The 13,817-nt window shown below is 38.3% G+C and overlaps 1 protein-coding gene across 1 annotated transcript in view; it reads left to right on the forward strand.

The window, feature by feature from the left end:
• LOC124605167 (protein BANP-like) overlaps nucleotides 1-13,817 on the forward strand; it is a 194,381-nt gene that overhangs the window by 84,788 nt on the left and 95,776 nt on the right. Inside the window, exons 5-6 of the mRNA XM_047136663.1 lie at nucleotides 2,867-3,007; nucleotides 13,511-13,627. Of these exons, the coding sequence (XP_046992619.1) occupies nucleotides 2,867-3,007; nucleotides 13,511-13,627 (258 nt within the window). The remainder of the gene's footprint in view (nucleotides 1-2,866; nucleotides 3,008-13,510; nucleotides 13,628-13,817) is intronic.

The raw sequence follows: 13,817 nt of genomic DNA on the forward strand, positions 1-13,817 counted from the left end.
ATTAGTTGTACTTCTCATATTGTTGTGAATTTTATAGTTCATCTTGTATTTGTTCTTATTATTAGCAGAAATACAGGATGTACATAAAGTCTGGGAACACTTTCAGTTATTTATTGCACAAGAACTAAACATTGTACAGATGTCATACAAATTGCTTTTTGAAAGTATTTTTTACAAACATTCAATATGAGAACCATGAGTGACCCGGCAGATGTCAGTATGGTAATCGAATTCTTGCCATACCCATTCCATCTTGGCATCATCGACTATGGCAGTCACTTCTCGTATTCTCTCCCGGAGCTCTGCTAGAGGGAGAGGTAGTACATACACCAGGTCTTTAATGTGTCCCGACAGAAAAAAGTCACATGGAGTGAGATCTGGTGATCGGGATAGCCATTTCATACAACAGCTGCCCTCTTCTGTAGCATGGCTGATCCACCGATGCAGCAGTTCCGTCTTCAGGTACCCGCGAACTTCATGATGAAAATGGGCTGGAGCCCCATCCTGCTGTAAGATGAATGGAGAGTCCAATTGCATTTGTGGCCTCAGCCATTGCTGCAACATGTCTGAGTTGGAACATCTAGTGATGGTGCTCTCAGCGAAGAAGAATGGCCCATACAGTTTTCGACATGACAGGGCACAAAAAATATTTACCTTTGGGGAATCACACTCAGATTCAATGCATTTGTGTGGATGCTTTGTACCCCAGATTTGACAATTACACCTGTTCACTTTCCCATTAGTGTGAAAAGTGGCTTCGTCACTAAAAATTAAGTATCATCAATGCCATCCCATCCTCATTCAGTTGTTGCAACTGCAAACAAAAATCAAAATTCTTGTCTTTGTCGTCGTCATTGAGCTTCTGCACTAGCTCCAATTTGAATGGTTTCATAGACATTTTCTGTCGCAGGACTTTCCACACTGTCATTACGAGTTCACGGGATGCACGACGCACTGATTTCTTTGGTCTCCTTAAGAATATCTCTCGTATGTGCTCCACATTCACTTCACTCACACTGCAACGTCCGCTTCTCTTTGCCAGGCACAACAACCCATCATAATGAATTTGTTGTGCCAGTGGTAAATGGCCTTCCTTGTTGGTTGCTTCTTACCATTCTTGGTTCTAAACATTCGTCGAACAGCTGAAGCATGCTTGCGACTAGTGCTGACTATTGGCAAATTACCGAACTACGCTGTGGCAGTATACATGAAAAAAAAAAAAAAAAAAAAAACTTTCAGGGCTTCTCTTCAAAATGACATATGTATGATATCTATACAATGTTTGGTTATTGTTCAATAAATAATTGAAAGTGTTCCCGGCCTTTATGTACACCCTCTACTGTTGGCAAGTAAATAAATTGGCATGTAAGTGTATGAATCCCAAGGCCCCTGGAGAAGCTTATGCAAGATGTTTGATTATCAACTTTACTGAATAGTCTTGCTGCATGCTTCTGTAGTACAAGTTTTTGAATTTAGCTGCCCCAGTAGATAGTGTCAAAGGGAAACATTGACTGGTTGCACTGATCCAAAGTACCTCTGTTAACCCCCCAGATGTAATTAAGTTTCCCATTGAGTCTTCCACATTTTCGTCATTGTTGGTGGCCTGTCGACACCTGCAATACTGTTCTCATATCATTAGTGACTTGCCATGCAGCTTTCACAAGGAGTTTCTCAGCTTGTATAATGTTATTTGTGCCCATAGACCTTCACATTGCAATGACAATGACATGGAAATAAGTAAATGCCTTCAATTCCAGATCTTTCTTCAATTTCATTGATGGTGGAAATTCTAACTTGTTTTCTGCTCAATTTCAACGGCTTTAGTCTTAACATTTCTTAAAGACTCATATACTGTCTTACCAGAACTTAATAATTTAATCCCTTTTGTTGACAGAGTTGGTGTCTTATAGTAAACAGCTGAACGATACAGGACATCTGTAACTATGACTGATAGCCTTTAGAAATTTGTGATAGGGGATGTTTTAAACCACTTCTGTAAAACTGCATTATTCTTTTGATAAAATCGTGTATTTGTTTAATGAAATATTAGCAAGAAGTTTGGCAAAAAATCATCTTGTGTGCTTACATGTCGCACTGATTTGTGCTCCTTTACCAACTTTGTTCCCTTGCAGGGGTTCTGTCACTCCAGCTTTTATGCAGTGAATGACTGACATTGGCCCAAATGTCATCCAGCCACACAACCTTACTGTAGTGCATACCTTAATACAAATTCACAGATTGTATGCAATGTAACATCTGTTTGTTCCGACTAATGTTTTTTCGTCTTTTTATAACTGAGTGTATTAAGGCTATGTACTCAGTTACTGCAACTAAAATTTGCTTCTATAAAATCAACATTTTCCCGAAGCAATTTGGATGGTTTTTTACATTTTGCTTGTTCAAATGTTTTATGTACAAAACTTGCCTCTTTTTGAGCTGCTTTTAAATGGTGTCTTCCCTGTTGTACCAGGTTAAGTTGCATTTTGTCTTCTTTTTGCTACAACAGTGGTTTTGTTTATTTTCAAGGTTGTGAGCAGTTCTGTTTACAACCTGTGCAAAAGGATATAAGGGCTCACTATCCTCCTTCCCTTCTTCAAGGTACTATGTCACTAAACACACGAATTCACAGTCCTCTAGCATGTATTTCTTCTACTTCAGTTTTTCTCATGTAACAATGTACAAGTCAGTGCTATTTCTCAGTACAATGCATGTTGCATTCGCAGTACTGATGGACTTAATTTAATTTGAGTAGAACAAGCAGTAAATACTATATAGGTTCCATGACATCCAGCAATGTAATTTTGTGTGTCACTGGTTGTTAGAATAATTGATACTGATTGTGTGATAACATCTTTTAATTTTACAGATATATGGCATTCGTTGCCATTTATTACACAAGTTCAATATTACTGAACGAGACTGGTACAGGATAAAGCAGAATATGGACTCTAAATGTAGAACAGCATGGAGGAAGAAGGTGCGAGGCCTGCCTCTTGGAGGATTCAAGGTAAATCCACATTGAATTTGCACCCATAGGCGCACCTGCTCTCACACACACACACACACACACACACACACACACACACACACATTGCATGTCACACTCAGTAAGAAAATATTGTACTCATTATCAGAATCCTAATAAATAATGAATTCACACAAAAACTTTCCTGTCACGAAGCGTGTCAGGATTTAGTTAGACATCTTTTGACATTGTTAATAAAAACCAATGTGTGTCTCTGTATACAGAGTTAATCGTTCTTATGAATTGTAGTTTCGTGTAAAACAGATTTTTAATGTCTAGACTAAAGGAGAGAAACCCGCCATTTTAGTATCTATCTACATCTACATATATACTCTGCAAACCACCGTGAGGTGCATGGCAGAGGATACATCTGATTGTACCAATTATTAGGGTTTCTTCCTGCTCCATTCACATATTGAGTGCAGTTAGAATGATTGTTTGAATGCCTTTGTGCATGTAGTAATTATTGTAATCTTACCCTCACAGTCCCTATGTGAGCAAGTGTAGGGGTTTTTAGAATATCCCTAGAGTAATCATTTAAAGCCGGTTCTTGAAACTTCGTTAATAGACTTTCTCGGGATAGTTTACATTTGTCTTCCAGAGCTTACCGCTTAAGTTCCTTCAGTATTTGTGTGATGCTCTTCCACAGATTAAACAAACCTGTGAGCATTTGTGCTGCCCTTCTCTGTATACATTCAGTGTCCCCTGTTAGTCCTATCTGGTACAGGTCCCGCACACTTGAGCAGTATTCTAGAACCAGTCACACAAGTTATTTGTAAGCAATCTCTTTTGTAGACTGATTGAACTTCCCTAGTATTCTACCAATAAACCGAAGTCTACTACATGCCTAACCCAAGACTGAACCTAAGTGATCATTATGTTTCATATCCCTACAAAGTGCTACACCCAGGTATTTGTATGAGTTTGCCAATTCCAGCAGTGAGCCATTGATATTATAGTCATAGGATACTATGGTTTCTCATTTTGTGAAGTGCAAAGTTTTACATTTCTGAACATTTAGAGCAAGTTACCAATCTCTGCACCACGTTGAAATCTTATAAAGATCTGATTCTTTATTTATGCAGCGTCTTTCAGATAGTACTTCAATATAGAAAACTGTATCATCTGCGAAAAGTCTGATTTTACTATTAAAATTGTCTGTAGGGTCATTAATATACAACATGAACAGCAAGGGTCCCAACACAGTTCCCTGGTTCACACTCGAAGTTTCTTCTACATCTGGTGATAACTCCCCATCCAAAATAACATGCTGTGTCCTCCCTACCAAAACGTCCTCAATCCAGTCTCATATTTCACTTGGTACCCTACATGATAGTACTTTTGACAATAAGGATAGGTGCATACTGAGTCAAGTGCTTTTTGGAAATCAAGAAACACCGCATCGTGCCTTGATCCAAAGCTTTCAGTATGTCACGTGAGGAAAGTGTGAGTTGGGTTTCATATGATCGATGTTTCCGAAATCCATGTTTGTTGGTATTGAGGAGGTCATTATGTTGAAGATACCTCATTATGTTTGATCTCAGGATATGTTCTAGGATTGTACAACAAAGCGATGTCAAGGATATTGAACAGCAAGGAATCAGTGGTTGGGAAGGGAGTGAGACAGGGTTGTAGCCTATCCCCGATGTTATTCAATCTGTATATTGAGCAAGCAGTAAAGGAAACAAAAGAAAAATTTGGAGTAGGAATTAAAATCCATGGAGAAGAAATAAAAACTTTGAGGTTCACCAGTGACATTTTAATTCTGTCAGAGACAGCAAAGGACCTCGAAGAGCAATTGAACAGACTGGACAGTGTCTTGAAAGGACGATATAAGATGAACATCAACAAAAGCAAAATGAGTCTAATTGGAATGCACTCAAATTAAATTGGGTGATGCTGAGGGAATTAGATTAGGAAATGAGACACTTAAAGTAGTAAATGAGTTTTGCTATTTGGAGAGCAAAATAACTGATGATGGTCGAAGTAGAGAGGATATAAAATGCAGACTGGCAATGGCAAGGAAAGCATTTCTGAAGAAGAGAAATTTGTTAACATCCAGTATTGATTTAAGTGTCAGGAAGTCATTTCTGAAAGTATTTGTATGAAGTTTAGCCATATATGAAAGTGAAACATGGACAATAAATAGTTCAGACAAGAAGAGAATAGAAGCTTTCGAAATGTGGTGCTACAGAAGAATGCTGAAAATTAGATGGGTAGATCACATAACTAAGGAGGAGGTATTGAATAGAATTAGGGAGAAGAGAAATTTGTGGCACAACTTCATAGAAGAAGGGATCAGTTGGTAGGACATGTTCCGAGGCATCAAGGGATCACCAATTTAGTATTGGAGGGCAGCGTGATTGGTAAAAATCATAGAGGGAGACCAAAAGATGAATACACTAAACAGATTCAGAAGGATGTAGGTTGCAGTAGGTACTGGGAGATGAAGAAGCTTGCACAGGATAGAGTAACGTGGAGAGGTGCATCAAACCAGTTTCTGGACTGAAGAGCACATCAACAACAATTTTGTGGATCACTTCTACTGCCCTTCTTGTAGACAGATGAGACCTGTGCTTTTTCCAAGAACTGGGCATGGTTTTTTGTTCGAGGAATCTACGATAGATTGTAGTTAGAAGAGAGGCTAATTCAGCCGCAAATTCAGTATAAAATCATACAGGGAGCTTTGTTCAGTTTTAACTATTCAGCTGTTTCTCAACATCAGTGACACTAATACTTATTTGATTCATCTTTTCAGTGGTATGAGGATTAAACTGGGGCAATTCTCATGAGTTTTTCTTTCTAAAGGAACATTTGAAAATGGAGTTAAGCGTTTCAGCTTTTGCTTTGCTACCCTCAATTTCACTTCCTCTCTTTCGCTATGGACTGGACATCAGCTTTGGTGCCACCAACAGCCTTTACATATGACCAGAATTTCTTTGGGTTTTGTGAAATATCATTTTGACAATATTCTGCTATGATAGTCATGGAAGGCACCACACATTGATCTCTTGACAGCCAAACATGCTTCATTCAGCATTTCTCTGTCTGTAGTCTTACGCTTTGTCTTATACCTATTATGCAGTAATCTCTGTTTCTTTAGAAGTTTCTTTACAGTGACTGTATACTATGGAGGTTCCCTCCCATTATGAACTATTCTACCTGGGTACATATCTATCCAGTGCATGGTCAACTTTTCTTTTAAACTTGATCCTTAGTTCCTCTTCACGCTCGTGACCTGTGCAGGAAGTTTCAAGCTCTTTACTGAGCTATGACATTACTGATTCATTACCTCGTTTACTGAGCATATGTATGCCCTTCTGCTTCTTTTAGTTGTTCTTTGTACTTTGGTTATCATTGTTGCCACCACCACATCGTGGTCAGTGATACCAGTTTTGACGTGGACATCATCAAAGAGGTCAGGTCTATTTGTTGCCTTTAGATCTAATATATTTCCTAACTATCTGTTCTAGGTAGTTTTCAGAGAAGGGATTTACTAATGTTTCACTGGATGCCTTATTGCATCCACCACTAACAAAACTGTGATTTTCCCAATTAAATGTTGGGTTATTAAAGTCTCCACCGGTGATTACAATGTGGTTGGGGAACTTACATAGAAGTGAACTGAGGTTTTCTCTAAAGTTTCCAGTTACTTCAGAAGATAAGTCTGGTGGACGATAGAAGGATCCAATTGTTATTTTATGCCCATCCATGATACTGAGTCTCGCCCAAACAGTCTCACAAGCAGCTTCAATTTCTATCTCAGTGTATTTGAGTTTCCTGTCTACTACGACAAATACACCACCTTCATATCCCATTTTCCTGTCCTTTTGATATACACGTAAATTTTCCCCAAAAATCTCACTGCTATCAATTTCAGGTTGAACCAGCTTTCTGTACCTAGTATTATGTGAACTTCACTGTTTTTCATGTTGCAAATGCTTCGGCAATTCACCATTAGGATTTTAATACCCTCACCTGTGGAAGGCATTTCTTTCAATCTTACACTGATATTTCTGGGTTTTGTTCAGCTATCATTATCTGGATTGAATGGAGAGTCACCTAAGGGTTGGTACTCTGCCTAAATGTCACTTTTAGCAACAAGGAGTATATTTTCAACAAGTGCTGGCTACACATCAGGACTGAGAATAGGCAGCAGCAATCTGTTATTAGTATGCATCCCAGCTAGGTTTGCATATGATATACTTGTGAGATGGTCCACTTGCTACCAACCCCTGCCTCTCTGATCAACTTTATAGCACTCATCTCAGTTCCCCTCCTAGATGATGAGTGTGTGATACCAGCAAGCAATAGGCTGATGGCTGCATCAAGCAGTGTGTACGTCTAGATGTACATCAATATCCATATTCAGCAACACCAATTTCAAGTTCATAGCAGAGGGTACTTTCATTGTACCAAGTGTTACAGTTTCTTCCAGTTCTATTCACAGATTGAATGCAAAAAAAAAAAGAAAGAAAGAACTTCTCAGTTCCGTGCTCACTGTAATTAGTCTGATCTTTTTTGCCATCCCTACTGCAGCAATGCATTGAGGATATGTGGCATATTTCAAAATTCCTCAGTTAATATAGGGTACTAAAACTTTTTAAATACACTCTCATGGGATATTAGGTGCCTGTCTTTAAGTGTCTGCCAGCTCAGGTACTTCAGTATCTCTATGATTTTCTCCTGTGGGTTGTACAAACCTATGACTATTCATGCTGCCCTTCTATGTATATGTTCAGTATCTATGGCTAGTCCTATTCTGTATGGGTCCCACCCTGCTGAGCAGTATCCTAGGATGAGCCACGCAAAGTTTTGTAAACAGTTTCGCTTGTAGATTGATTCTATTTCCATACTATACTACCAATGAACTGAAGTCTACTACCTGCTTTACCTACAACTAATCCTATGCGATCATTTCATCCTATACCGCTACAAAATGTTAACACCTGACTATTTGTATGAGTTGACTGATTCTGCTTGATTGATATTTTAATTGTAGGCTACAATGTTTTTGCATTTTTTAAACTAAAAATTTTAAGTTTCTGAATATTTAAAATAAGTTACCAATCTCTGCACCACTATGAAATCTTATCAAGATCTGATTGAATATTTATTCAGATCTTTTCACATAGGCCTAGTACTTAATTACAGATAAATAAATTGTCTTCAAAACACTTCTCTGGGTCATATCTGAAATTACTTCTGTATCTGTCAACGACTTTCCATCCAAGATAATGTGCTGCACCCACCTACTGAGACGTATTCAGTCCAGTCACAAATTTTGTTTGATGACCCATGTGATCGTATTTTCGTTATGAAACATTGGTGTGGTACTGAGTCAAGTGGTTTTCTGAAATCAAGAAATTACTGCATTTACCTGACTGACATAATCAGTGGCTTCCTGGAAGTCATGTGAGAAAAGCAGAATTTGAGTTTCACATGATCATTTTTGAAAACTGTGCTGTTTTATACGGAGAAGGTCATTGTACTCAATATACCTCAGTACATTTGAGCCCAGAATATATTTTTCTACAACAGATGGATGTCATTGATATTGCATGGTAGCTTTGTGGAATACTTCTGCTTCCCTTCTTGTAGGTGGGTGTTACCTGTTCTTTCTTTTGGCACTTGTCATAGTTTTTGTTTGAGGGATCTGTGATTCCTATGATTAAAATATACCCTAAGCCAGCTGCAAATTCTGTAGAAAATCTGATAGGGATTCCATTGGGCCCTGGAGATTTTTTTTGTTTTTTCAGTTTTAGCAATACTTGATGTTTCTCATCATAACTGACACTATTATCTATGTTACTCTTCTTAGCAGTGGTGTGAGAATTAAACTGGGACATTTCTCTTGGGTCTTCCCTTGTGAAAGAACATTTGAAAATGGTGTTTACCACTTCAACTTTTGTTTTGCTACCCCCAGTTTCAGTTCCTGTGTCATCCATGATCTCTGGACACTAAGACTGGTGTTACTGACAGCCTTTACGGGTGACCAGAATTTATTTGGGTTCTGTGAGATGTCTTTCAATAAGATTCTGGAATGGTGCTCTTTTAATGCTTCATGTATTGCCAAACATATTTTGTTTAATGTGTATTGCCTGACACATAGTTTTACACCTATTGTGCAGTAATTGCTGTTCTTTTAGAAGTTTCTTTACTCCTCCAGATGCTTCTGACCAGAGCTAAATATTCAAGTTGCTCATTGAGATAGTTCCTTGTTGAGATATGACATTACTGCTTTTTTATCTAGTTTTCTGAACATGAAAATCTTTCTACTTATTTTATCTAAAAACAAAGATGATGTGACTTACCAAATGAAAGTGCTGGCAGGTCAATAGACACACAAACAAACACAAAGATACACACAAAATTCAAGCTTTCGCAACCCACGGGAAGGAGAGGGAAAGATGAAAGGATGTGGGTTTTAAGGGAGAGGGTAAGGAGTCATTCCAATCCCGGGAGCGGAAAGACTTACCTTAGGGGGAAAAAAGGACAGGTATACACTCGCACACACACCCATATCCAACTGCACATACACAGACACAAGCAGACATTTTCAACTTATTTTCTATTTATTTTGTCATTTGTGCATTGGTATTTGTTGTTGCTGCAACTGTCTCTTGGTCACTAATACTAGGTTCAGTGCAGAATTCCTCAAACAAGTCAGGTCTATATAGTGTCATTAGATCCAAAGCATTTCTTTCATGAGTGTAATCCTGAATTATCTATTCTAGGAAGTTTTCAGAAAAGGCATTTACAATTGTTTGACTGGGTGTCTTGGCCCCAGTGGATTGTTGGATAGTAATATCAATGGCAGCAAGACTGAGAAACATATGTATTAATGGTAAGGGTGTTTCTCTGAATTTTTCAGTTACTTCTGGGTATAGTTCTGGTGGCTGATAGAAAGATCCAGTTATAAATTTATCCCCAACACTCTCACATGCATCTTCAGTTTCCACTTTGGTGAATTTGAGGTTCTTGTTGTCTGTGATGGATACACCCCTTCCTTTTCCCACCGGCCTATCCTATTTTGGGTTTTAGTGAGTCTTCTGTATCTAATATTATTTAAAGGAAAGTTGCCACTCACCATATAATGGAGATGCTGAGTCACAGATAAGCACAACAAAAAGACTGTCACAGTATAAGCTTTCAGCCATCAAGGCCTTTGTCAAAAGTAAGTGACAGACACACAAACATAAACACATGCAAAAGCAACTCTCTCTCTCTCTCTCTCTCTCTCTCTGTCTCTCTCTCTCTCTCTCTCTCTCTCACACACACACTCACACACACACACACACACACACACAACTGGAGCCTCTGGCAGCTAAGCCATACTCATTATTACATTCCATCATGGATTTTCCATGGTTTAATATTATGTAAGCGTCACTGCTTTTTAAAAGTGCTTCATACTGTGCCATTTTGTTGCAAATAGTTCGACACTTGGTCACTAGGATTTTAATAGTCTCATTTATGGGAACAATTGTTTGGATCTCGTGCCAATTCTTAGAAATCTTGTACAGCTATCATTTTCTCAATTGAAGGAAGAGTTGCCTAATCTAAGAAACCCTTGTGTGTACTCAGTGTACAGTCAGCTACCTGGGTAGCAGCCCCTGACCCATTTGGGATAACCTGCAGTTCTCAGCTCTATGATGTAAGTCTAAGAAGTCACAGCCCAGCTTTTCATAGAACCTTAGAAGTCTCTGATTCAAGTCTAAAACTCAACTTACAATCAGGGAGCCACAATCAATTCTGGGGAGAAAGCTGCAGACTGTGAGCTTTCCTGCAGTTCCGCAAGCAAGGCTGGTCTTCTCTGCATTCTCTGCCAGTCACTGGAATGATCCAGGTCTGAGTTTGGAGCCCAGACAGCATGCATTGCACCACAATCCACAATTAGTTACACATTACAGCGTATTCTGTCAATGGCAGTCAGAACAGTCTCCTCAATGAGGTTGCCAGACATACACATAGATAGCACAAGGTGGTCTTTCCCATTGCTTGCTGTCATTTCACTAAAAGGTTCAATTATTCACCATTAAGTCCCTACCATTCATTCCCCATGATGTAGGACACAATAGGCTTGCCAACAGAAAAATATGTCTTGCTGGGTCTGTTTCCGTTTCAGTGGAAGACAACACCTCAGACTTTTTAGGGGACTTGCTCTCTTTGTTACAATGCCCTTAGATCTATCAATGATATGCAGCTAAGTTCAAGTGGATAAATGCTGACAGATCCTTTACTTCCTGTAAAGGAGACGAGGCAGTATGAGAGGTACCTGTAGCATATCTGGTTTATGTTTCTCAGGAGCCCTCCGAACACATTCAATCACTTGACAGTGCTAAGGGCGAGTTCTAATTGTTTATGAACAACAGGTAATTCATCTCATGTCCAAACACAGCATCCACAGAGCTCTTGGTAATTCATGTTTTACCCCACGATTAGCTTTGGTAGCGAGTTTGCTCAAGTCCAGGAATATTGTCTGGTTGTCCTGGTTCTTCTGTGGTTCCATTTCCGCCATGTAAGCTGTCTTTGCTCAAGATCAAATCACTTTTGTTGTGTCGTCGTCGTTGTCCCCCTCCCCCATGGATGTTTCTTTTATTAGTGTGGCAGGTTTGTTAGCTCTCTTGGTTAGTGTTTCTTGTAGTTGCTCTTGGTTATATGGTCCTTGCAACTTCAGTTTCTGGATGAACTTTTTGTTAGACTTGAGCATTTCTGTACAGAGCATGTTGATTTTTCTCTGAAGACCCCTCATGGTGTTCCTTGGAAGAAGCTGAACCTTTCTTTGAGAGATAGTGATCTGACTTGAGGCTTGCATTTCTTAGGGGTTTGGCTTTTTGGATCTGCTTTTTTCCAATAGCATGATCTGTTGGGAACTCACAAAAGTTGGGGTTTGATAATATCCCAAGTTTTCTGTTTTCTGAACAATTGTTGGGAGAAAATTGATTTTATGATTTGATTGAATTCCTTGCAAAGTTGTAAGATTCTCTCCCCATTTTGATATGTTGCTTTCCACATTTTGATTTGTTGTACAGTGAACAGGATCTGTGCAACAGTGTTTTGTAATTTTCTCTTTTTACCAATTTGTGTATTAAAAGCCTGTATGCTTCTCTAGAATTTTACAGATGATGTCTTCCAGTTGCCCACAATTTATTTATTCCATCTGAGTGAGTGTTTTTCGTTTACCACAATGACTAGAGACTGTACATTTACTACGGTGTAGCTTTTGTTCATTCTTTGAAAGATTTTTATTATTATTATTATTCTTTCCTTTCTCAGACGTTATGTGTGGTTAAAAATGGAAAGTGATGCGGACCTTGATCAAGCGTGACTTCCTTTTAACTGTACAGTATATGTTACATTGCGTTTAGGAACTTTTGGGTAATTGAACATGTATCAACAATTACAGATTTCTGTAGTTGTATATATACGTTTAGATGTAGCAGTATTGCGTTGATGTACTGGTGGATATTGTGTGGTATGACTCCTGTAGTTGATAGTATAATTGGTATAATGTCAACTTTATCCTGATGCCACATGTCCTTGACTTCCTCAGCCAGTTGGATGTATTTTTCAATTTTTTCTCCTGTTTTCTTCTGTATATTTGTTGTATTGGGTATGGATATTTCGATTAGTTGTGTTAATTTCTTCTTTTTATTGGTGAGTATGATGCCAGGTTTGTTATGTGGTGGTGTTATATCTGTTATAATGGTTCTGTTCCAGTATAATTTGTATTCATCGTTCTCCAGTACATTTTGTGGTGCATACTTGTATGTGGGAATGTGTTGTTTTATTAGTTTATGTTGTATGGCAAGTTGTTGATGTATTATTTTTGCTACATTGTCATGTCTTCTGGGGTATTCTGTATTTGCTAGTATTGATCTACAGTTTCTATTTGTTGTTTGCAAAGTCTGCATTTATCTGTTGTGGTATTGGGATCTTTAATAATATGCTTGCTGTAATATCTGGTGTTTATTGTTTGATCCTGTATTGCTATCATGAATCCTTTCGTCTCACTGTATATATTGCCTTTTCTTAGCCATGTGTTGGATGCGTCTTGATCGATGTGTGGCTGTGTTAGATGATACGGGTGCTTGTCATGTAGTGTTTTCTTTTTCCAATTTTCTTTCTTCATATCTGTTGATGTTATGTGATCTAAAGGGTTGTAGAAGTGGTTATAAAATTGCAATGGTGTAGCCGATGTATTTATATGAGTGATTGCTTTGTGTATTTTGCTAGTTTCTGCTCGTTCTATAAAGAATTTTCTTAAATTTTCTAAAATATTATTATTATTATTATTATTATTATTATTATTATTATTGTTGTTGTTGTTATCATCATCATGATCATCATCATCATCATCATCATCATTTTGTTTCATGCCATTTTCAGGAGCCTTTGATATCGTTTTTGTTGATTCACTGTCTTAAGTTATGCAGTATCTAGAAAAAATTCTGTAAAAAATTGGTTGGTGAATTGTTGCAGAATACTAGCTCAAACGATGCTTCCAGTCATCAGCTAATCTGTGAAGATGGTGATCCACTTATTATAACCTCAAGTCAGTTTACTGAAGATGATACTGTAGAGGAAATAGAAACACAGGTTAGTATTTGACATGTCAAAAGTCATGGGAAACCACCCAATATTGTGTTGGACCTTCTTTTGCCCAGTGTAGTGCAGCAGCTCAACACGGCATGGACTCGACAAGTCATTGGAAGCCCTCATAGAAATATGAGCCGTGCTGCCTTTATAGCCGTTCACAACTGTGAAAGTGTTGCTGGTGCAGGATTTT

The sequence above is a fragment of the Schistocerca americana genome, chromosome 1, assembly GCF_021461395.2.
Source record: "Schistocerca americana isolate TAMUIC-IGC-003095 chromosome 1, iqSchAmer2.1, whole genome shotgun sequence".
Taxonomy (NCBI): domain Eukaryota; kingdom Metazoa; phylum Arthropoda; class Insecta; order Orthoptera; family Acrididae; genus Schistocerca; species Schistocerca americana.